General features: G+C 36.6%; 1 pseudogene and 1 gene segment (V, D, J or C); both read left to right on the top strand.

Moving 5' to 3' along the window:
- Positions 1 to 1,905: 1,905 nt before the first annotated feature.
- On the top strand, positions 1,906 to 9,639 carry LOC121956288. The segment is given in 9 exon segments: positions 1,906 to 1,924; positions 3,343 to 3,411; positions 4,440 to 4,742; positions 5,957 to 6,298; positions 6,410 to 6,736; positions 6,904 to 7,291; positions 7,682 to 7,701; positions 8,166 to 8,296; positions 9,566 to 9,639. Coding segments are annotated over 9 exon segments (1,608 nt in total).
- Positions 9,640 to 10,728: 1,089 nt separating this feature from the next.
- Positions 10,729 to 18,342, top strand: LOC121957288 (annotated as a pseudogene).
- Positions 18,343 to 25,744: the final 7,402 nt, after the last annotated feature.

Here is a 25,744-nt window from a genome sequence, read left to right as displayed (position 1 = left end):
AAAATCTTTAAGTGTGTGCAAGGCTTAACTCAACTGTGTGTTTGTTGCACTGGATTTTATTCAAAGATAACACAACTCAAAAAAAGACTGATGCAAGCTGTTGGATTATTTTTCTGTTAAGCCAGAGCATTTGTTTTTAGAGTGTAAGATTCAGTGAAAAGAACCACTGGCTGCCTGGAAGGTAAAAAAATGTATATATAAAAAAATCAATCCTAAAATATGTGCACTGAAATGTGCACAAGGTTTGTATAGTCTAGTTAAAGGACCAAAACATTAGACTCTTCCTGGATGGAGAGTGTGGCTGACTGGAATGATATATCAAGGGAGCATATACATTTTATGTCATAATTGTTAAACAGTGAAAATGTAAACTCAAAGATAACAGAGCTGTATATTATATGTGAGGCTTAATAGTAATTTGGTTGAATTAAGTCCGTGCTGCAGGAACTAGAGCTGGCAGGAGGGTCTGATAAAGAGGAAGTGTTTAATAACCGTTGGTAAACAGACTTAATTTTATATAACCCAGACCACAGGAAACGAATATCTCAAGGGAAGTGGTTAATAAATAGCACAGTGGGAATTGCTTTGTCAGAGAACATTTACTTTTCTTAGTTTAAACATCATTTCTAGTATTTGTATTAGAAGCAGATTGTAATGTAACACTGTGACGACTACTTTGACTACTGGGGGAAAGGAACACAAGTCACAGTGACTTCTGGTGAGTAATAATCTAATTTATTTTGAGTGAAGAAAATTCTACTTTTTTCTGTTTTTTTTAATTAAATTGATGTTGGTTTTAACTGCACTTTAATAGGACGTAGTCTGCAGCAAAAACAATCAGGATAAATATTAAGTATACGCAGTAATTTACAGAATAAGTACAATCATTTATTAGATGATAGAAGCTCTAAAATATTTTTGCACCAAAGAGCAATTGAGATCTATCACTGTGACTACTTCGACTACTGGGGAAAAGGAACAATGGTGACCGTCACAACAGGTAAATGAAGCTTAATTTGCCTTCATATTGAAAATCTAACATTTTTACTGTTTAATTTAACATATTTAGACCTCTGTGGTATCAACGACATATTTAAGGTGCTTGTTTTTGTATGTTGGATGTGTTGATATATTACACTGTGATGGTGCTTTTGACTACTGGGGGAAAGGCACAATGGTCACAGTCACATCAGGTAAGACACTATTATTTTTCTTTTTTTATTGTATATGATTTGATTTAAAAACAGAAATCTTGTTGTGAAACTACACCATTAATTCATTTCTGGGATACTGTATACGTTAGATGGGTTTTAATTGGTAGAATCAATTCAAACTTTGGAGGGGGAAATCCAGTTTTGTTCCATCTTCTAAATCGTTATTTGCAAAAGCTACGGTAAATCTGTCAGAGGATAGATTATCATAAAATAACCGACCATGGACAGTGTAGATATGTGGGAACAGGTTTTTGTATGCAGTGGTTAATAATTTGTTGAACTGTGACGACCGTTTTGACTACTGGGGAAAAGGCACCATGGTCACCGTCACCTCAGGTAAGCCACTTCTATTTTTCTTTATCTTTTGCAGATGTTTTAATTTAAACACCATATTGGTAATTTTTTAAGAAATCCAGGTGAGACTACATGCGGTTTGTTTATTTCTGTGATATTGTATGTTAAATGGGTTTTAACTGGTACAGTCAATTCAAATTTTAAAGGTGAAAATCGAGTTTCTTTCCAGTCGTCTGAATCCTTATTTGCAAAAGCTACGGTAAATCTGTCAGATAGTAGATTGTCATAAAATAACCAACCATGGACAGTGTAGATATGTGGGAACAGGTTTTTGTATGCAGCTGTTAATAATTTGTTGAACTGTGACGACGCTTTTGACTACTGGGGAAAAGGCACCATGGTCACCGTCACCTCAGGTAAGCCACTTCTATTTTTCTTTATCTATTGCAGATGTTTTGATTTAAACACCGTATTGGTAATTTTTTAAGAAATCCAGGTGAGACTACATGCAGTTTGTTTTATTTCTGTGATACTGTATGTTAAATGGGTTTTAACTGGTACAGTCAATTCAAATTTTCAAGGTGAAAATCGAGTTTCTTTCCAGTCGTCTGAATCCTTTTTTGCAAAAGTCAAGGTAAATCTGTCAGATGGTAGATTGTCATAAAATAACCAACAATGGACAGTGTAGATATGTGGGAACAGGTTTTTGTATGCAGTGGTTAATAATTTGTTGAACTGTGGCGACCCTTTTGACTACTGGGGAAAAGGCACCATGGTCACCGTCACATCAGGTAAGCCACTTTTATTTTTCTTTATCTATTGCAGATGTTTTGATTAAAACACAGTATTGGTATTTTTTTAAAGAAATCCAGGTGTGTCTACATGCAGTTCATTTATTTCTGTGATACTGTACGTTAAATGGATTTTAACTGATACAATCAATTAAAATTTTAAAGGTGAAAATCGAGTTTCTTTCCAATCGTCCAAATCCTTATGTGCAAAAGTCAAGGTAAATCAGTCGGATGGTAGATTGTCATAAAATAACCGACCATGGACAGTGTAGATATGTGGGAACAGGTTTTTGTATGCAGCGGTTTATAAATTGTTTAACTGTGACTACGCTTTTGACTACTGGGGAAAAGGCACCATGGTCACCGTCACCTCAGGTATGTAACTTTAATATTTCTGATTAGAGAATCAAATTTGTAATCACTTTCCAAAAACATATATTTTATTTTCATGTAGTCAACTGTTGATCAGTGATAAGAAGACAACCGACAGTATTCTGTAGCCTGACAAAGAATTTGTGAAAAGCTTAACATTGTTTAGTTCGGTTGGAACGCAAGTCTGCTCTAAGGTGTAAATTTTATTTTGATTTTATCTGCTGCCAAAACCAAACTGTGTAACATAAATTAATGGGATATTATGGTAATGAGTTTTTGTGAGAAGAGTGAATTGACTTTCTTAACTGTGATAACTGGGCTCTCGACTACTGGGGAAAAGGCACTATGGTAACAGTGTCATCAGGTAAGATTTGTAACATTTAACATTTTCGGCAGGTTAATTTTCTTTTTTTTAATTCCATGTTTAAGTTAAATTCTCAACACGGCAAGTCTCGCTTCAACAGTACAGTGTTTTAATATAGTATGCAATGTGTAAAGCCATATTCTCATGGCTACTGTATGTTGGGGTATTTAGATGTATTTTGTAAGACAGTGAAGTATATTTTGGGTTATCTAAATTTATTCTGTAAAACAGTGGGGTTCATCAAATATTAAGGCAGACTTTCTGCACGTGCCATACAATATAGCCTTTTAATAAAACAGCTAAGTAGATTCAGCACTGTGCTACTACGCTGCTTTTGACTACTGGGGAAAAGGTACAATGGTAACTGTTTCATCAGGTAAGAATACTCTTATCGCTTACGTAACTGCTGAATTTGGCATAAAGTAATACATTTTAACAATAATAGAACTACCATCTGCTAAGTTAATGAATGGTAACTAGGGTTCCTGTAGCTTAAGGCAAGTAATATTTAAGGCTTTTAAAGACTTCAGTGCCATGTGGACTGAAGTTTAGACCAAATTTCTAATAACTAAATCTGAAGGATAGTTTTATTTTGCCCAAATGTTTACATAGATACATTACACAGTCATAAAACATGACTTTTTTTTTTTTTTTGTCCAGTGAAAAAGTAAGTTTATCTATGTACAATTTCTGAAAAAAACCCAGAACATTCTTTATAGAGTTGAATACTTGGAAGGTAAATAACATATTTATATGTTATATATTATAAGAAACGTATGTATTCGGGTTACCAACAGAAGTGGGATATATCTGGCATTACTTACCGATTTGCTTGTTTCTCACTGCATTTTAGTTTCCACTGCTTGGATTCCCAGCATGACCAGTTAATGAGGAATTTATTCAATTATTTCACAAAAAAAAATATGTTACCAATATTTTTCCAATGCAGCATTCTTTTTTTTTTCAATTACAGTCTTAATTTTAGATTAATGAATTCAATGCCTTTTAAGATTTTTTACCCTTATGGTAACTTACAGCTTCATTGCTTCAATTAAAAAAACGACTGATGATTATTGTCAGTGTTGTGCAGTTAATTTAGTTGTTTATATATACAATAATAAAAAACAACTAATAATATTATTTAAGGAGGTAAAAAACAAAAAACCCATCTAAATAAATTCTAAACATTCTAAACAAAGGTCAGTGTATGGAGCGTATGAAATTTTCACATTCAACATATGATGGAAGTTATTGCCTTGAATGCTGTGTTTTGTTACACTATTGATCTACTCAATTGTATTCTCTCAGTTTTAACTGATGCTTACTGACAAATGTCTGTTTGGTCATTTAACATTTTTCATTTAATGTAGTACTTTAATCACACATATGTTTTTACTTTTTTAGCCACTTCATCTGCACCAACAGTGTTTCCTCTGAAGCCATGTGATACTGAGTCTGGAGATACGGTCACTCTTGGCTGCCTTGCCACCGGCTTCACACCCTCCACAGTGACCTACGCATGGAGCACAGGAAAAGGGGTTGCCTTGACAGGCTCCATTCAGTACCCCCCAGTGTTGAAAAACAACCTTTATACTGGATTCAGTCAAGTTCGAATAAGCAGTCAGGAATGGAACACCGAGAAAGCCTTTTTCAAATGTGCCGTGACACACACAGCGGGAAACGGAGAGGCTATTATCATAAAAGACGGTAAGATATATGCTAAGTCTTATTCTCTTTTTAGCAGTTTATTTGAAATCTAGCAGGTTTACGTCTTTGATGTATTAGCATATTTTATAATTGTGCCACAAAAATTAAATAATTTCTTTATTAAGTGTATTAATTATAAAAACATATATACAGTTTGATAATCATAACTTATTAATAATGCCATGTTAAACTGCTGACAATTGCTAGTAAATTGAGGTGGAGTATAATAATAAACAAAATAACTTTTGTCAGTAAAAGTTTTGCTTTTCACAATGCAGTTAACGAAGTACCACAAAGCTTTGTTAGTTTAGTTTACAAATAAAGAAACCTTTTGCTGTTATAACAGTTTAACAGTTTTCAGTGCTTGATTGCAAATTCCCAAAGAAAGACAAAAAAGAATGGGGGACAGAACAAAATAATAATTATAATCATAATTTGGCAAATTGATAACAATGCTTTTTTATGAAGGTTTACTAAAAAATGCAATTAGAAGCAGACTTAACCAAACCTGCTTATGTTGAAACATAATTGTTGTGGAGACAAAATATGCTTCAGTAAGTCACTTAAAAGAAAACATCAACACAGATAAGAGCATAAAAATAAAATACAACAACTATCACATTAAATTAGTGTCACATCTTAAATATTTTTAATTTTATAATTTGTAAAAAAAAACAAACAGTAAGGTGGAGAGAGAAGGCTGAAGCTCAGCTGCTGTTTCAGTCTATTTCGTTCTTGACTAATATACTGTATGCACCTGTCTGTGAGAAAATATTTTGCAGTGTGTTTTGCTTTTTTCTGTCTATCCGCATGTTCTTAGTTCTTCCTAATGTCCGTCTGCTGTCTGTCAACTGTATGTTAATAATTAACATTCAATCTGTGTCTGCTTGCCCAAACAGTTAATGTATATGCAGAAGCAAGCATTAAAGCGCTGCTGTTCCATTATGAAATTTTTTAATATGTAAATCTTGTTTTCTTAGTAACAAGACACAAAAAGTGTTAATTTGTGGAGAGTAGTAAACCATGCATATGTGTGTGCAAGTTGCATAACATATAGTGGTTAGGAAAGGTATAAACTTATACTGTGAGTCAATGGTAATCCTAGATAAAATGAGCATCGTAGCACATTGTTCACCTTTGCTTCTGCATATATATATGAATACAAGATTCCCTGCTTTCGCATACATATATTTGTGTATATGTTTGTTTTTCAGCTGTGAAATACATTCCACCAACTCTTAAAGTGTTCACCTCCTCTGATGAGGACAACGAGATTTCCTTCTCCTGCTTTGCCAAAGATTTTTCACCAAAAGAATTTGACATCAAATGGCTGAAAGATGACAAAGAATTCACCAACAAAAAATATGAGATCAAAACACCTTACACGGAGATAAAAGACCAGAACGAAACTAAGCTCTACAGTGCAGCAAGTCTTCTTACAGTGCCCTCCAATGAGATAACACCCATCAATATTGTCACATGTCAGTTTAAGGGGAGAGATGAACACGGCCCAAAAGACACAAATTCATCTATAAGTCAAACCACTTGTTGTGACGGTTGTGGTGGTAAAGTGTTCTTTTTTTCTTTCAAAATTTTACATAAATATAATTTCAACTGTAATGGTTTTGCAGGTATTTCTGTTTATTAACTGTTATTAATTCACTCAGAAAATAACGGGGAATGTCCTGAGGCAGATGTGGACATAAAAATCATTGGACCAACAATGGAGGACATCTTCAAAAATGGAGAGGGAACTGTAGATTGTCAAGTCAAGATTAACGAACCATCTGTCGAGAGGATTTTTTGGGAAACCCCAGATGGAAACCCAATACCTGGTGCCAAACCAGTGACGCCCCCTAACGGAAGTAAACAAACATTCACCGCTAAACTTCCCATCACATTTGACGAATGGAGCAGGGGGGAAAAGTACATATGCATTGTTGAACATAACAAACACTTTAACCAACTTAAGAAACCCTACCAAAGGATTATTGGTAAGAAAACTATCCAGCAATTCTGCACTAAATGCCTGTGTTTAATGACTCTTCTGATGCCATAAACCTGTTTTGAGTGTTATTTGAAAGTGTATTTTGTAGCAGATATTCCTAAAGTACTATAGGAACTTGTAGCAGGAGCCCTAACTGTTCTCTCACACTTGCAGGAGGACAGATTCAGCGTCCTTCAGTTTTTATGCTACCTCCACTAGAACATACTAAAACAGAAACAGTGACCCTGACTTGCTATGTGAAAGACTTCTACCCTAAGGAAGTTTTTGTGTCTTGGCTTGTTGATGACGAGGAAGCAAACTCAAAATATGAGTTCTATACAACAGACCCTGTAGGAAATGGTGAATCCTATTCAGCCTATGGCCATTTAACCATCAGCCTTGCCCAGTGGAAAAACAATGACACAGTGTACAGCTGTGAAGTCTTCCACGAGTCTGTGTCTAACTCAACTAAAGCTATTGTCAGGTCCATCGGGCACAGAACATTTGAAAGAACCAACATGGTCAACCTCAACATGAACATCCCTGAAAAGTGCAAGCCCCAGTAGATGTTGTCAGTTGATGTGTCGCTGTGTCTTCTGCTGTTTGTTGTTTAATGTTTGTGGCTTGTGATATGACATTGTGTTTGTCTTTTCAATGCAGATTCAAAATCAAAATAAAAAAAAGCACTTTGCAAATCTGTTGATGTATGTCGCATACTGTTCACGTCTTTATTTAACAGTTTTGAGCTTCATGTTTATTGTGTGTATTGTCACAATGCAGTCCTAATGCAACACAAATTAGGTGTAGCTGTCACCAAGTTTGATAACAATATATCAAACTGTCAACATCATAATGTATTTACTAAGGTAACATCACCACTACCACCACCCCAATAACTTTAGGCAACAGTTTAATTTAATAAATCCTATTTTTGTTCATTGTTATTCTGTAGACAGTGCATTAACACTGTTTGTGTGACTTGTCTCTGTGCATGTGTGTTTCCTCTACTGGGTCTTGCACCCCCAAAAACACAAAAGACAGATGATTGTCTAAAGTCTCACTTTAGCTCTGTGGTCTCTCAGTCTAATAAATATACTGACTCACAAGCCAAGACATGCGTGGCGCAACTACCATGGGGTCTTTCAAAAGCAATTCAGTATCATTATAGTGCAACTTTGATCAGCAAAATTTTTAGAATGACATAGAAAACTATTAGGCCTCATAGTTCACTAATAACAATGTAATGATGACAAATTAACAAGACAAGCGATGTCTATTTTATACTTAGATTGACTGACTGTATGATTTACCAAATAGATCCAACTTGTGAGGTTATAAAATATATTAATCTACGACAGGAAATTTGGTCATTATCTCATGAGCTATTGTTTAAAGCTGGGTTCCTCCCAAGTATTAACTGAATAAATACTGTACAGTGCATACAGACTTCTACCAAGGGAACAGTGCCACAGAGACAGATAAAGATGACATGGTGACCACGGCCATCACCTTCATTCTGCTCTTCCTTCTCACTCTGCTGTTCACCATTGGAACTACTGCTTTCAAGGTAATAACGAGTTTATATCTTTAAGTTGTGAATAGATTTGATTGTCTCCAGTGGAGAAAGACATCTGTGTAAATAGTTATTCATATTCATGTTCATCCAATGCAGATGGATCGGCAAAAATAGGTTCACACAACAGGTTCATCCAGAATATAGTCATGATAGAAGGCATTTCAGTATCTACTTTACTGACCATTCTAACCAACAACAAAACTATTTTTTTATATTTTATACTGATATTTAACTATTTATTTAAATGCTTGCAGGAAAAGCTCAACTATCAATAATATATGCAAGTTCAGGGGGTGGCAACCAAAACAGCAACACTTGTACAATTTAAAGCTTTAAAATATTACTGGACTTAAAATGAAAATAATCTTTGTGAAGCATAATGAGTTTTACAGACTATACTAGAGAGATGTTGAATTAGCTCTGTGGTACAGTGGTACATCGAGTTTTATCTTCACAAAAAAACAACAACATTTTGAGCTATAAAATGACTTTAAAATGTCAAGGCTATTTTGCTAAACAGAATTTTGTTTTTTATTTCATACAACTATTTTTACATTTTTGTAGCAAAATCTAAACTGCCAATGATGAATGCAAAAAGCAACACTCGTGAAATTTAATGCTGTAATATAATGCACTTAAGATAAAAATCACCTTTTTGAAGCATAATGAGTTTTACTCACTAGTAGAGAGATGTTTAATCAGCTCTGTAGTAATCTGGGGTACACTGAGTTTTATCTCAGTATAATCAGAATTTCAGCCGTAAAACAATGATTTAAAATTCCAGGGACATTTTACTGAGTTGAATTTTGTTCTTTATTTTATAATATTTTTAAATACTTGCAGCAAGAGCTCAACTAGCAATGAATGGGTGGACACAAAAACAGCAACACTTTAATGCTTTGAAATATTATCAATTTAAAATAGAAATCGCCCTCATGCAGCATAAGGAGTTTACAGACTTTATGAAGGAAATGTTCTATGAAGTCTGTGGTAACCTGTGGTACACTGAGTTCTGTCTTCATAAAAAAGTTTACATTTTAAACAATTGTGGCTCAAAATGTCAGGCTTTATACTGAACTAAATTAAATTTGCAGGTGTTGCTGTTATTATAATATTATACTATTACTAATATAAATCATTCTGTTTTTCTTATGTTGATATATTTATTATATATATTATATATAATTATATATAATTATATTATATATATATATTTATTTTTTAAATGGTATTAATGTATACTTTTTTCTGTCTTTTCAGGTTAAATGAAACAAGGTGAACTTTCTGTAAAAAGAAAAATTATTTCCACACATTTGTTCTTATAAAGTCATTGTATCATGTAAGTAATCAGTTGTCCTTTTTCATTTTAATTGCAAGAGCTTTGTTACTTTTAAAAAAAAATAATAATAAATTCTTAAATGAAATTAACCATTAACTTTTTTTCTCTTGCATTATTTTGAAATGTCTTAATGTCTGTAGTTTCACCTTAATTAAACACAGAATAATCATGGCCACACTATTTCTCTGTTTCAAATATTTTAGCTTTTTAACAAATATTTAATCATGTGACATGTTCTTCTGTTCATCACCTCTTTAGCACCTGGACTCAACAGCCCATGTTTGACTCAAAATGTAAATTTGAAGATTTTACAGTCGGTTAGCTCTCAGGCCTATTAATAATAGACCTGAGAACTAAAACCTTAAGCAAAGTCACCAGAAGCCATGTAAAAGCTATTTGAACACATATGTAAACTGATATGAGATATTTAAATGTGTACTCTGGTTATCTTACTGGCACAACCACGCCTCACACCTGATGTCTGTGATGCACCGTTGCCCTTTGCATTGTTTCACTTCTGTATTTTGGGACTTTTTTGGGACCTGGGTGTTACTCAATGCTTCCGCTTGCTGCTTGCCCTGATCACTCTGCCCTGTCATGCTGCAACATCTGTGCAACAGACCTCCAGCCCTGTCTCCACCTAACTTTAAGACACCAGACATTGTAAAAGAACAACTCTACCACCTAGCCTTAATACAATGACATGACACTTAGAACTAAGACAACACACTTGGTTACTTGATCAAAATATAAAGGTACGTATAACTAAGAAAGATAAAATCAGCACATGCTAAAAATGCCCTCATTCAACGTTTACAATGAGATAAAATTATCTCTTCTCTTTCTCAGTACTGCGGGTCGTCTCTCCAAAGATCACACTGTACCCTGTCTGGGAAGGTGACATTGTCGAGGCCTCACGAGTCAGACTCATCTGCACCCTAAGTGGTTTCTATCCAGACAACCTAAGTGTGGAGTGGGAGCGGGACGCCAAACCTCTTAAGATTACAAAAAGCCAAACGAAGCTGCAGAGTGTGGAGGGAAAGGAGAAAACCTTCAGTCTAAGCAGTGAGATAGAGCCAAATAAGAGAGAGTGGGAACAAGGCTCAAGTTTCACATGCAAATCCATTCACAACGAAGCAGAATCTAAAAAAGAAATAAGTATTTGTGAAAGTAAGTTAACAACTAACTGTCTCACAGCATAATATTAAAAATACCAATGAATCATGATTGTTCTGAAGATGTAGTATGAATGTAGTAATAAATTGTGTTGTTCAAATTAGATGAATAAATACGGCAACACCTTTTTTTTCCTGCAGTTCATGGAAGAGCCACTCCTTCCCTTCATGTTGAGATTCCCAGTTTCAAAACGGTAATGAAGGCAGAAGGATCCAAAAAGCTGAAAGCAACATGTTTGGTCCACACCATTTTCGATGCCAAGTTGACCTGGCAGATAGACAAGAGAGCGCCACAAGGTACCTCTGTGACTCAGAACAAAAACGCAACTCATACATTCAGTGAGGTGATGGTTTTATCCAGTGAATGGAAACGACTCAAGTCTATAACATGTAAAGCTGAACATAAGTGCTTCTCATCCACTGAGAGGACTGTGAGTGTTGCAGGTAAGATGACAACTCAAAATGTAAATAAGACATCCTGAGTCAGTACAGCACCTACAAGAATAAAGTCTGCATTGTTTTCTTTCTGTTTTATTCAGGGCCTGCAGTTACGCTTCCACTGGTTGAGATCAGGAGATCCCTCACACATTTGCTGAAAGGAAACAGTGCTATGCTAGAGTGTGACATCACTCAACTCTCCTCCCGTTACCTGTATGTCACTTTTCAAGCCAACAAAGTTGACATCTCTGAAAAACTGTATGTTGATCTTCCTGATGCCGAAGGCCTCTATTCAATTAGTAAAAGCTTCTCTATCCCGAAAAAATACCAGAAAAAAGACACAAGTTTCACCTGCAAAGTGAACCAAGGCTTCTCTGACAACAGCGTTGACTCAAACTCCACTGGCAATATTTTTGGTGAGAAGTGATTCTCTTCTTTCCTGCAATGACTGCTGAGCTCACGTTTCACACTTTATTAATGTGTAATACACTAATTACTTGATGTACTGATTGACTCTTAATGTAGAGGACCCATCAATGGAACTTCTTCTGGCCCCAGTGTAGAGTCAGGGCCACAGAGGCTCGTGTGCTCTGCACGGGGCCTCAACCCTCAAATTACATGGTCTTATGCCTCTCAGCAAAGATTTACATCAACTAATGACATCAGCATGGGCACAAATGGGCGTGTGGCAGTGACCAGTCAACTTGATATCCCTTCCACAACATGGAAAACAGGGAAGGTCTTCACTTGTCAGGTATCTGACAAGTCTCTAGGCAAAAACATAGTAAAGGACATCAGCCTCTGCTCAGGTAAGCAGCTGTCCTAGCTGTATACTAAGAAAAGTGTGAAAATTTAAAACATGGTTTGACTGAATTTGAAGTATAAAGTGAACATAGTCTTAACCTTAAAAAAGGTCTTTTGCATAGACATGGTTCACTCAGTATTCTGCTTTCTCCTCATGATTGCTTTTCTTTGTTTCTTGTCAGCTTACTCAAGAGCCACCCCTTCTATCCATATGGAGATCCCCAGCTTCAAAACAGTAATCATGGCTGAAAGAGCCAATGTGAAAGCAACATGTTCGGTCAGCACTGCTCTTGATGCCAAGGTGACCTGGCTGATGGATGGGAGAGTCACATCAAGTAGTAAAATGAGGCAGGACAAAAAAACACAATCATATAGTCAGTGAGGTGATGGTTTTATCCAGTGAATGGAAACGACTCAAGTCTATAACATGTAAAGCTGACCATCAATGCTTCTCATCCACTGAGAGGACTGTGAGTGTTGCAGGTAGGATGACAACTCAACATGTAAATAAGACATCTTGAGTCAGTAAAGCACCTACAAGAATAAAGTCTGCATTGTTTTCTTTCTGTTTTATTCAGGGCCTGCAGTTACGCTTCCACTGGTTGAGATCAGAAGATCCCTCACACATTTGCTGAAAGGAAACAGTGCTATGCTAGAGTGTGACATCATCTCAACTCTCCTCCCGTTACCTGTATGTCACTTTTCAAGCCAACAAAGTTGACATCTCTGAAAAACTGTATGTTGATCTTCCTGATGCCGAAGGCCTCTATTCAATTAGTAAAAGCTTCTCTATCCCGGAAAAATACCAGAAAAAAGACACAAGTTTCACTGCAAAGTGAACCAAGGCTTCTCTGACAACAGCGTTGACTCAAACTCCACTGGCAATATTTTTGGTGAGAAGTGATTCTCTTCTTTCCTGCAATGACTGCTGAGCTCACGTTTCACACTTTATTAATGTGTAATACACTAATTACTTGATGTACTGATTGACTCTTAATGTAGAGGACCCATCAATGGAACTTCTTCTGGCCCCAGTGTAGAGTCAGGGCCACAGAGGCTTGTGTGCTCTGCACGGGGCCTCAACCCTCAAATTACATGGTCTTATGCCTCTCAGCAAAGATTTACATCAACTAATGACATCAGCATGGACACAGATGGGCGTGTGGCAGTGACCAGTCAACTTGATATCCCTTCCACAACATGGAAAACAGGAAGGTCTTCACTTGTCAGGTATCTGACAAGTCTCTAGGCAAAAACATAGTAAAGGACATCAGCCTCTGCTCAGGTAAGCAGCTGTCCTAGCTGTATACTAAGAACAGTGTGAAAATTTAAAACATGGTTTGACTGAATTTGAAGTATATAAAGTGAACATAGTCTTAACCTTAAAAAAGGTCTTTTGCATAGACATGGTTCACTCAGTATTCTGCTTTCTCCTCATGATTGCTTTTCTTTGTTTCTTGTCAGCTTACTCAAGAGCCACCCCTTCTATCCATATGGAGATCCCCAGCTTCAAAACAGTAATCATGGCTGAAAGAGCCAATGTGAAAGCAACATGTTCGGTCAGCACTGCTCTTGATGCCAAGGTGACCTGGCTGATGGATGGGAGAGTCACATCAAGTAGTAAAATGAGGCAGGACAAAAACACAACTCATATAGTCAGTGAGGTGATGGTTTTATCCAGTGAATGGAAACGACTCAAGTCTATAACATGTAAAGCTGACCATCAATGCTTCTCATCCACTGAGAGGACTGTGAGTGTTGCAGGTAGGATGACAACTCAACATGTAAATAAGACATCTTGAGTCAGTAAAGCACCTACAAGAATAAAGTCTGCATTGTTTTCTTTCTGTTTTATTCAGGGCCTGCAGTTACGCTTCCACTGGTTGAGATCAGAAGATCCCTCACACATTTGCTGAAAGGAAACAGTGCTATGCTAGAGTGTGACATCACTCAACTCTCCTCCCGTTACCTGTATGTCACTTTTCAAGCCAACAAAGTTGACATCTCTGAAAAACTGTATGTTGATCTTCCTGATGCCGAAGGCCTCTATTCAATTAGTAAAAGCTTCTCTATCCCGGAAAAATACCAGAAAAAAGACACAAGTTTCACCTGCAAAGTGAACCAAGGCTTCTCTGACAACAGCGTTGACTCAAACTCCACTGGCAATATTTTTGGTGAGAAGTGATTCTCTTCTTTCCTGCAATGACTGCTGAGCTCACGTTTCACACTTTATTAATGTGTAATACACTAATTACTTGATGTACTGATTGACTCTTAATGTAGAGGACCCATCAATGGAACTTCTTCTGGCCCCCAGTGTAGAGTCAGGGCCACAGAGGCTCGTGTGCTCTGCACGGGGCCTCAACCCTCAAATTACATGGTCTTATGCCTCTCAGCAAAGATTTACATCAACTAATGACATCAGCATGGACACAGATGGGCGTGTGGCAGTGACCAGTCAACTTGATATCCCTTCCACAACATGGAAAAAACAGGGAAGGTCTTCACTTGTCAGGTATCTGACAAGTCTCTAGGCAAAAACATAGTAAAGGACATCAGCCTCTGCTCAGGTAAGCAGCTGTCCTAGCTGTATACTAAGAAAAGTGTGAAAATTTAAAACATGGTTTGACTGAATTTGAAGTATAAAGTGAACATAGTCTTAACCTTAAAAAAGGTCTTTTGCATAGACATGGTTCACTCAGTATTCTGCTTTCTCCTCATGATTGCTTTTCTTTGTTTCTTGTCAGCTTACTCAAGAGCCACCCTTCTATCCATATGGAGATCCCCAGCTTCAAAACAGTAATCATGGCTGAAAGAGCCAATGTGAAAGCAACATGTTCGGTCAGCACTGCTCTTGATGCCAAGGTGACCTGGCTGATGGATGGGAGAGTCACATCAAGTAGTAAAATGAGGCAGGACAAAAACACAACTCATATAGTCAGTGAGGTGATGGTTTTATCCAGTGAATGGAAACGACTCAAGTCTATAACATGTAAAGCTGACCATCAGTGCTTCTCATCCACTGAGAGGACTGTGAGTGTTGCAGGTAGGATGACAACTCAACATGTAAATAAGACATCTTGAGTCAGTAAAGCACCTACAAGAATAAAGTCTGCATTGTTTTCTTTCTGTTTTATTCAGGGCCTGCAGTTACGCTTCCACTGGTTGAGATCAGGAGATCCCTCACACATTTGCTGAAAGGAAACAGTGCTATGCTAGAGTGTGACATCATTCAACTCTCCTCCCGTTACCTGTATGTCACTTTTCAAGCCAACAAAGTTGACATCTCTGAAAAAACTGTATGTTGATCTTCCTGATGCCGAAGGCCTCTATTCAATTAGTAAAAGCTTCTCTATCCCGGAAAAATACCAGAAAAAAGACACAAGCTTCACCTGCAAAGTGAACCAAGGCTTCTCTGACAACAGCGTTGACTCAAACTCCACTGGCAATATTTTTGGTGAGAAGTGATTCTCTTCTTTCCTGCAATGACTGCTGAGCTCACGTTTCACACTTTATTAATGTGTAATACACTAATTACTTGATGTACTGATTGACTCTTAATGTAGAGGACCCATCAATGGAACTTCTTCTGGCCCCCAGTGTAGAGTCAGGGCCACAGAGGCTTGTGTGCTCTGCACGGGGCCTCAACCCTCAAATTACATGGTCTTATGACTCTCAGCAAAAGATTTACATCAACTAATGACATCAGCATGGGCACAGATGGGCGTGTGGCAGTGACCAGTCAACTTGATATCCCTTCCACAACATGGAAAACAGGGAAGGTCTTCATTTGTCAGGTATCTGACAAGTCTCTAGGCAAAAACATAGTAAAGGACATCAGCCTCTGCTCAGGTAAAATGAAAACTTAATCCATGATTATATCACTGCATTCAGATTAGAATAAATTCATTTACTTTTTTTCTCATAATCATGACTTGATTGATTGGTGTTGCATTTTCTTCCCTTTTAATGTCACGTTTTTGCAGTAACTCCAGTGTCATCTCAGAAAGTCGGCGTCTATGTTCAGGGTCCACAACTCCAGCAACTTCAGAACAAGGAACAGGTGACCATCATCTGTCTGCTGGTAGGCCCTTCTCTTGAAGATTTCACCATCACCTGGAAAGTAGGTGGGAATAAATATTCCCAGAATGTCCATAGGGAGCTACCAGTGAGGTGGCGCAATGGGACAGAGACTTTGTGGAGCTCCCTCAATGTGTCAGCGGAGGATTGGCACGCACATAAAAGAGTGTCCTGTGAGGCAAAGCACCATTGTTCCAACCAGGGCTACGAGGACCATATAAGCAAAAGCACAGGTAGCGCGATGCATGTAAAGCTTGAATTTGATTATTTGTGATACCTTATAGTCATTTCTGAATATGGTGAGAGTTCAGCATATATAAAAAAGGCAAGACTGCATCAGAAACTGTCTATCAGTAAAATAATATTATCTACGATGTTTGTGCTGGTTGTGACAAAACAATGTGACAGATGGACAAAAAATGAAGCAATATTTACTTTTCTCTTCTTTTGTGTTTCTTAAGACCTGCATCGACCAATAGTGAAGATAATACAACTAGGGCTGCAGCTATCGAATATTTTAGTAATCGAGTATTCTACTGAAAATTCCATCGATTAATCGAGTAATCGGATAAAACATATTTTTGTTTAGTTAAAGAGCAATTATAAATATACATGAGACAGTAAAACATTTCACCTAATAATGAACCATTGGTTTCCTTTTTTAACTACCCAGTTAGCTTTATTAAGTTTTTATTTTCCACCCTCATCACTCTACAGCGCTGTGTTTTTACAGATTAAACAAAGCCTGTATGAAAGGCACGTTAGCCACGCATCGACAGTAGTCATACTTAATAGAAACCTCGCCCTCCGCAGGGCTGATGGTTGATGGTTTTAGCTAGCTACAGGTTTTTTGTTAACATTTCAGCCCTTGATTGCATACGTTTGCTTTGAAATTTGATTTCAATTTTTTTAATGTAAGAATTAAATATAAATGTTCCTCTAAAAAAAACAAAAAACTTTTCTGACTATTTTTCCCCAGCCACAGCAATCCACAGCAAACCTTCAGTCACATTGCTCCAGGGGTCTGGTGAACTAGTGTGCCTGGTCTTTGGCTTCAGCCCTGCATCCATTAAAATCACCTGGTTTCTTGATGACACCAAGGAACTGTTGGACTACAATACAAGTGAACCCCACAGAGGCCCAAATGGAAAATTCAGCATCCAAAGCCACCTTCGCCTCTCTAAAGTCAACAGGTTACCTGGGGCAGTCTTCACCTGCAGGGTGACACATGCAAACACCACCCTGAACACCACTCTATCCCTAGATACATCTAAACCAGGTGCTAGTCCATCTGTTCATCCACATCTTTCCTGCACATTAAAGATTGCACATACAAGGCACCTGTCTCACACATTTGTGACTAAGTTTGGTACCTGCACAGAAAATTTTATTACTGTCTTTTGGCGCTTCTCATCTGACAAAGATAATGTAATAGTTAGTTAACAAATATTGTTTTCATTCTTTCACAGACATCTTAGAGGACTGTAATTTCTTGATTGGTGACTTTGATGGCTTCATTGATGTTGAAGTGAATCAAGAGACAGGTGTGGAAAGCTGGTATATGGCTTTGACCTTCCTCCTCTGTTTCCTCATCTCCCTCATCTATGGTGTTTTTGCTACCATGATTAAGGTAAGATACAAAGGTTGTTGTAGTGTTTCAAAGTAACCGTCGAGTACTGTGGTTCACTTGTATGGTTGCAATATCTCTGTTATATTGTTGTCACACTGATAAGTTTGGGTAGTTTGAATTTAGCTTTTTTCTCTACGCACAACACAAATGTGTAATCAAATCCTGACACATTCTCTGTTTTCTTCTTTTAGACTAAATGATGACAATCACACTGGACAGATCCTATTTTATGATCCAGATGCGAACTGTGGATTTTTGACGGCATGTGGCTTTACTAGTTTTAAATCTTAATAAATTAACTTTCCTTTTTTTTTTTTAATAGCCCTTGTTTTTAGAGCATTCATTTCTTTTTTTTGTGTGTGTGTGTGTGTTCATTAAATATTTGGTGCGGCATTGCATAATGCATGAATAATGAGGCTTTAAGTTCTATCATTTTAAGATTCAAACACTGTAATTTAATGAACTTATTTTCTATCACTGGACTCATTGTTGCATGTATAAAATTAACATTTTTTATGTGCCGTTTGTCATTATTTGCTTCTCTGATTACAATAAATGATGATACAATCAATATTCTCAGTGAAATACCTACTACTACAGTATACTGTCTCACAATACCAGTGCCCCGTGTATTACCCAGATTGTCCACTAGAGTGAGACAGAGCTTCACATACAGCTGAGGTGATTTGCCACCTCTATGTCAAACACTGGTGTAGTAATTTGAGGATGGTGACAGGTCTGAACTGGACTCACTGAGTGGTGTGATACAGAGGTGCATTCACTTAAAAACACAAAGACTGTTTTTATATCTCATCTCCTCTCCATACATATACACAATGAGTCACTGTAAATGTGTGCAATCTGTCTTTGAGTTCGGGCTGCATGCTCATGTCTGCATTTGTGTACCTTGTGGGTTTAAAGGAATTCACATCTGGGAGGGATGACACTAGGAACATTTAGGCTTACTATTGGCTACCTCTGGAGTGATCTGGGACTGTTTGTGCCCTGATTGGCTGGGGACCCGTTGGCAGCCAGCCCAAATCTGTGACGCTGTTGCTGGGATGGAGTCACAGCATGCTGCTGCCAGTCTAAGTGCCAAGGCACCGGCAACAGGGAAGCAGGGCACCATGCCCAGCAGGCTGCCTGAGAGCGTCTCCCTGTCTAACACCCCCCCAAACACACCCATCCACTTATGCCAAGCCCCCCTCCCTCTGGGTCCTTACTTGACCCCTTCTGTGTGCCCATAAACCAGGCACAAGTAACAACCAACATCCTCACACATGTAGGACAACTTTTTGATCTCTATGACAGCTGTTGAAGCACCACAGAGACGTATTTGACCACAAATTGCCCGGCCAAAAGGCAATGGCGGTGGTTGTACTGAGCAGCTCACAGCATTGAACGTGTTCAACTGAATGTGAAGTAGTGCAGTGCTGAAAAGAGTGTACATGCTTCAGTCAGCTTTACCTGGGAAAACAGATTGATCTTATAGAAAGATTGATCTTATCTTATCATTGAGTTATCGAGAGAGAAGCAGTCTGTTGACTATTTAGACTTGTCTTTAAAATGTCCTTTTAAACCACAGGTTCCCAACTGGTCCAGTCACAGGGTCTGTATTTCCCCTTAGTTATTAGTTCAAGGTCCATTCATAAGATAAAGGAACACATATTGAATTTAATTTCACAAAATGTGAACAACACAAAAACATATTGTAAGAATAAAGTTGCACTTAAAAATAAATAGCACTGCAACCAAAAAAATGCATATTATTGCCTCATAAACAGTGCCAAAATGCTGTAAAGGCACAACATGTAATTAGGTCAAATAATACCAAGAACAAGGTAATAAAATAGTTGCTGTACTTGGAAAAAATCTTAATTTACAGCAGGAAATGTCATTTCAAAATAAAAGCTCTGTGCTGGAAATTTACTCTACTTCATAATAAAGTGTGTTTTTTGCAAACTTGACATGTTCATGAGTCACTTGCTGTCCAATGCAAACAGAGAGAGCACATTGCTGCCACTTTTGTTTGTTTTTCTATACAAAACTTCATAAAATTAGTTCAGTACGTGTATCAGTACTTTTTGGACATTTTCAGCACATTTTAACCCTTGGGACCTGAGCAATTTGGCATTGAGCAACTTAAAAAGAAATGACCCAGAAATCACAAAGACATTGGTTTAAAAAAACAAACAAAAACCAATTAAAACTAAAATAAAACAAAATCATAAATATAGTAAAATGCTTAAATTTTATAGTAATCCTGTAAAATAATGTCAAATATATCATTATAATCACTATGAATATATTCTTCTCTGCACATTTCCCTAGTCTTTTTTTAAATAAGAATTTTCTACATCTACAAATTTCTTCCAATTTGTGGGACATCTCTTGCCAAGTTGCTCTTTGTTTTATTTTTCACGTTTTTGAAAGAAATCAAAACCATTTTGCTCAACTTTTACATATTTGTTGTCTGAAAGCAGCTCAAGAAAAGTGAGGTCGCTCCAGGTTTTTAGGGGGTTATCAATGCTGTGAATACTATGATAATAAATGTGATAATTTTGGTCACTATAATCTCGATATGAAATGTTCATAGCATTTTATCTCTTAATGCAGACATGATGTATTGTATAGCGCAGGGCACCTTTGAGAAGGCCGAGGTAATTAAGTAGATAGTAAATTCAAGAGGAGAAATAACTGTCTTCTGAGAAAAATGAAAGCCAAATTTAGTGGCATATGTAAAGATTCTTCAATGTGCATTTTTTAAAATTAAATTACCAAATTAAAGGAAAAGGGGGGAAAGCAGCATTAATCATATCACTCCACCTCAGGCTGATGCATCCCGATCTCAGTATGTTTTTTCAACATCTTCAACCTTGTGCAAAGACTTACAACATCATAGTGACCAGGAAAAACTATGTTAATACCATTAAGTGAGTAATTACCTATGCTACGCAAGTACACTGATGCTATCTGTCTTCGCTAAATAGGCTGCCATCATGTAATTTGTCTAAGGGCCTCAACAGCTAACCAAATGTGCAAGTGATACAAGTGATACAAAAAGCCATGATTGCCTGACATCAAAAACATAACAAAGAAGACTTCTGAGACATAGCCTGATAACTGTACAGAGTGGTATGACCAGGATATGACTCCAATAAAAAAAATGTGGAGAAAAGGGACTGTGGGAAGGAACATCACTTATTCATCCACTGAGCATGTAGGGCAATATATTACATACAAACAGGCTGTTTTAGTCAGTACACCTTCACACAAAAATAAATATTGAAATACAATTTTATGTTTTGGTTTCATCATTGTCTATCTACTTGCAACCAGAGAGTGACATGTTTAAATATCAGTTTAACTGCTCCTCAAAAAATATAAATCACTGCTGTGGCAAAAAAAAAGTAACATTTCAAAGTCTAATGCAAGGCGTGTGCATTTATAGTTACAAATACTTCCAGCAGGTGGCAACATTTTTCTTACCTTTTGGAGCTACTAATGTCACCAAGAGGCCCTTTTCACCCATGACATTTTGACATGTCACAGAAAACACAGGTGTTAATAATCAAATTAATGATGGCTGAGTAGCATTTAGCTGCTCAGGTTTGCGGATCCTGATATTTTGAAAGCTGGTTCACTGTTGACTACAGTTTAATGCCCACTTAAGACACTTAACTAAAACCAGGTACAGGCAGGCTCATTGGTAACCAAACTGTGCTTTTGCTGGCATCGTGAATTAAGCTTGCAAAGAGTCAAGCAACTGCCTCAATATTAGGCAAAACAGTGGAAGCTTAATGTTGTAAGAGGTAAAACAAGCATTAGCATGCTAGCCGACCACCACACTGGCAGAGCATTTCAACTTCAGTTCCTCTAACAAAACACAAAATAAAACGACCATGACGAGAAATGCGGCGTTAATTTAAAGTTAAAACTCACCAATTTCTCCTGGTGCGAAGAGACAACGGTGACAGACGTGTCCGACTCCTTAACGAACAAAATCCATATCTTCGCCCAACGGCTGACGTTAACGGTAAAATCCCAATGAGCACAATCCTTTAGAGCCTAATAAAACAGTACTGTGTTTTTCTTAACTGCTATTGTTTAACTTTTCCTATTCACCAAGAACACAGTACAGCCGAAATGGTTAATTCCTTAGTAAGTCCTGACGGTCCCGACCTGTTGCACGTTATCCACCTGAGTGGTCCGGAGGGGAAGAGGCGGAGTTAATGTGGGTCGGACCGAGACTGATGCATTAACTCATGCAGGTTATTTAAAGGGACAGTTGACCCCCCAAATCAAAAAAGCAGATTTTTCTCCTCTAACTCGTAGTGATATTTATCATTTATCTACAATTTTTGGTATAAGTTGCCAAGTTGATTTATTTACTTTTTTTAATTTGTATTTGTATTCATAATTTTATATATATAATCTGTATTTATATTTATTCATTTTTTATCTGTATTTATAATTAATATTTGTAATTATTAAAACACCTTTATTTATTATTTTTTTATTTCATTTTTTTAAATCTGTATTTACAATTATATTTTTTTTTAAATCTGTATTTATAATTATGTTTAATTTTTTAAAATCTGTACATATTTACATATTTTTTCAAATCTGTATTCATAACCACACTCAAAAAGTATTTATAATTATACATTTAATCTTTCAAATATTTATAATTATATATATTTTCATTGTGTATTAAAAAAAAGTTTTTAAAAAATCACCCTTATAAAAAAAAAGTATAAATGCAGATTTTTATAAAATGCCAAGTTGAATTCAGTTGAATTCAGTTTTATCATTTGTCACAGAGGTCAGTTTGTGTTGCAGCAAAACATAGGGAAAACACACAAAAGCACAAACAATGACATACAATAGTTTCCATTAATATGCACACGGGGGTACTTACACCTATGCACAATAAAGCTCAACAGGAGCAGATCAACAAGTGCCCTCCATAACTCCATTAGGCCTCTAATAATTCAATGAGTGTACATATGACAAACATCTCCTAATAACATAACCATTTCCAATATACAGCAACTTTAACAAGTCATGACAGTCACAATAATGTAGAATCAGGACTGCCACCATGAAGGCTGCAATATAGCATGATATGTACTGGTACTGTCACCCTCTCATCAACATCATCATCAGTACTACAAGTAAAACATGTACTGTTACTGTCACTCCAGCATCATTATTGTCATCAGCATCATCAAGTGTTGTAGATATCGGCTGCAGAGATGTCTGCTTTCTCTCTGATAAAATGCAACTAGATGGCACTTGGCAACATGGGTTTGTTTTGCTGTTTCCTTGATTACAAAGCATGCATGCAGCAGGTAAACCCAATGATGCTACTGGTCCTTTGTCTTCATCTGCAATGACAGAGACTCACGAGCAAGCGTTTTAAAGACATGTAGGCTATGCTTAATGTTATTAATGCACATATGATATGGTATTCATATGTAAACATAAGGCATTGGCTATATTATTTCTTTAAGGTTTACACAATTAAAAAGTACATAATACTGCTAATTTTATGTGGTTTGCTACACAGACCTTGGTGTAATTATTTAGTATGTTTCAGTAATTTCTGAGCATTTTTTAACAATATTTTCATCACATTTTAACAATGCTACAATAACACTGATAACCATTATCATTTTGGTCACTAAAATCTTAATATGACCTGTTGGACGTCATTCACCTGAGTAGACCAGAGGATGAGGCGGGGGCGGACTCTCCATGTGGGTCGGACTGAGAAGGATACATTTACCCATAGTACTTGCTTAAAGGGATAGTTAACACCAAAATCAAAAATACATATTTATCCTCTCACCTGTAGTGTTATTTATCAATCTATGTTTTTTTGGTATGAGTTGCCGCGTTTTGTAGTTAGATAGAACTAAGCTTCTGGTGGTCACAGCACCAACATACATTTGAAAAACTCAGCAGCAATATCTCTTTCCAATCATGACCCCCGCTTACTCAAGATAATCATCAGACTTTGTTGTGAGCAGTTTCATTTACAAAGTATTTTCTTTCTATTGAACTAAATCAATTAAATTTTTCACTGCACGGAAGGAAGCAAGAGGATGCCATTAATGTTTACATCTCACCCTGTCACGTGCATGAGCCTCTTGTTTATAAGTACATGCTTCTTTCTTTGTGGTGATACAGTTGGCATCTGTAAAGAAAAAAAGAAAGCTCCTACATGAAACTATTCACAACAAGGTCTGTAGATCATCTTGAGTAACCGCGTTATGATTTATGGAAAGAGACATTTTTTGGTACTTTGAGCAGCACAAGCAGAGTTACTGTACATACAGTTCCATTATATTGGAGAGAAGACAGACATCTCTACAGCTGATACCTTCAACACTGACATCAAAACAATCAATAATGATAAGTAGCACTACAGGTAAGAGGAAAAATATGTGTTTTTGGTTTGTGGGTGAACTGTCCCTTTTGAAGTACTTCTACTGTACTTAACCTACGTACTTTCTTTACATGCATTTACATCAAACTGTACTTTTCACCTAATTTATCTCGAAGCTTTAGTTACTAGTTATGCCTACTTACCAAATTACTATATTTGCATACAAACTATATTCTATACATACAAAATATATAAAGAATTTGTACAGTGTGATGTTTGTTTTAAAACAAACTTCAGAAAAGTAATTGGACATTATTTTCAAATCATTTCAGTCATTGCTGCTTTTCGTGTTTTTTTTTTAAATTCTATCTATCTTTCTATCTAGTCAGACTTTTTTTTTTTTACTATTTTCAGAACTTTTACATTAAAATCAATCAGTTAATGGAGTTATCCATAATGAGAATAATCATTAGTTCCTAATCAAAATAGTTAAGAGCCTCCATCTCAAATTCTCCGTTACATTAATGCAAATGGCCATTTTTGCATTGAGTATAATGGCTCGTGCTGACCTTCCTGTTGGAAGAATATCTTTTCAAAATGTAATATAAAATGTTGTTTATGTCATGCTGGAATGCACTGTGTTAATTACAGCAGTGAGCACCTACAGGCCTATAAGTATATTTTGACCTCAGTAACTTGCACTGATGATGTAGTGAGGAAAATAGTATACAAACTTCATTTACTGAGATAGTATATAACACTGCAATAACAGCATGATTGTAAATGGTTGTAAGAAGAGTGTTTCTGGGATAGCCACTGTCATTTCTGGGTGGGTGGACCAAGATAATGTGTGACTGCACTTGTGAAAAAGAGTTGTGATATAATTTTTGTTGTGAATTTATAGCAATTTCCTACACAGACTTTTCTTGAGAACATAATACAGAGACAAAAATCACAACTAGCAAATGGCACAGCTTTTAATATTTTGCAGTATAATTTTGCGTAAATCCATTGTTCACATATAGGTCACTGTAATAGGGTGGCAGTAAGCAATATTAGCCAACGGTATTCCATAATTTTCAGGTTTAAACTCGGATTGCATTCATGCATGTGTTCTGTCCACTAATAAAGTCCAAACGGGTTTTGGGAGAGGACTTTATCATAAGAAAGTTGTTAAGTGCCCCCACAATATTAACACTGGACCTCCCTCTGGTACCCCAACTGTGGCACATGTTTTCTTTTTTTAATCCCTCATTTATCCCCAAAGAGGAGAAATATTCTTGCATTCTTGTGTTTATTGTTATGTGTATCATTATTCTTTTGGACAGCCAATCCTGTGGAGTTGGTGGTGATATCTTACAGTTCTGCTTAGTATATTGGACACACACACACACATATATAACTTTATAATGTTTTTAAAATGTTTATTGTTGGCACATGAAATGTAGTTGAAAATCTTTCCTATCCAACTTCATACACATAAATGCATGTAAGTACAGATGCATAGAGTGGCTATTAAAGCATATGCACATAAAAACCTAGAAACCTACATCTCTGAATGGTGTGATGGAGCCCACGG

The sequence above is a fragment of the Plectropomus leopardus genome, chromosome 17 (genome assembly GCF_008729295.1).
Source record: "Plectropomus leopardus isolate mb chromosome 17, YSFRI_Pleo_2.0, whole genome shotgun sequence".
In the NCBI taxonomy this organism is placed as follows: domain Eukaryota; kingdom Metazoa; phylum Chordata; class Actinopteri; order Perciformes; family Serranidae; genus Plectropomus; species Plectropomus leopardus.
Note: the sequence above shows the minus strand (reverse complement) of the source record. Positions and strands in the feature narration are given on the sequence as shown.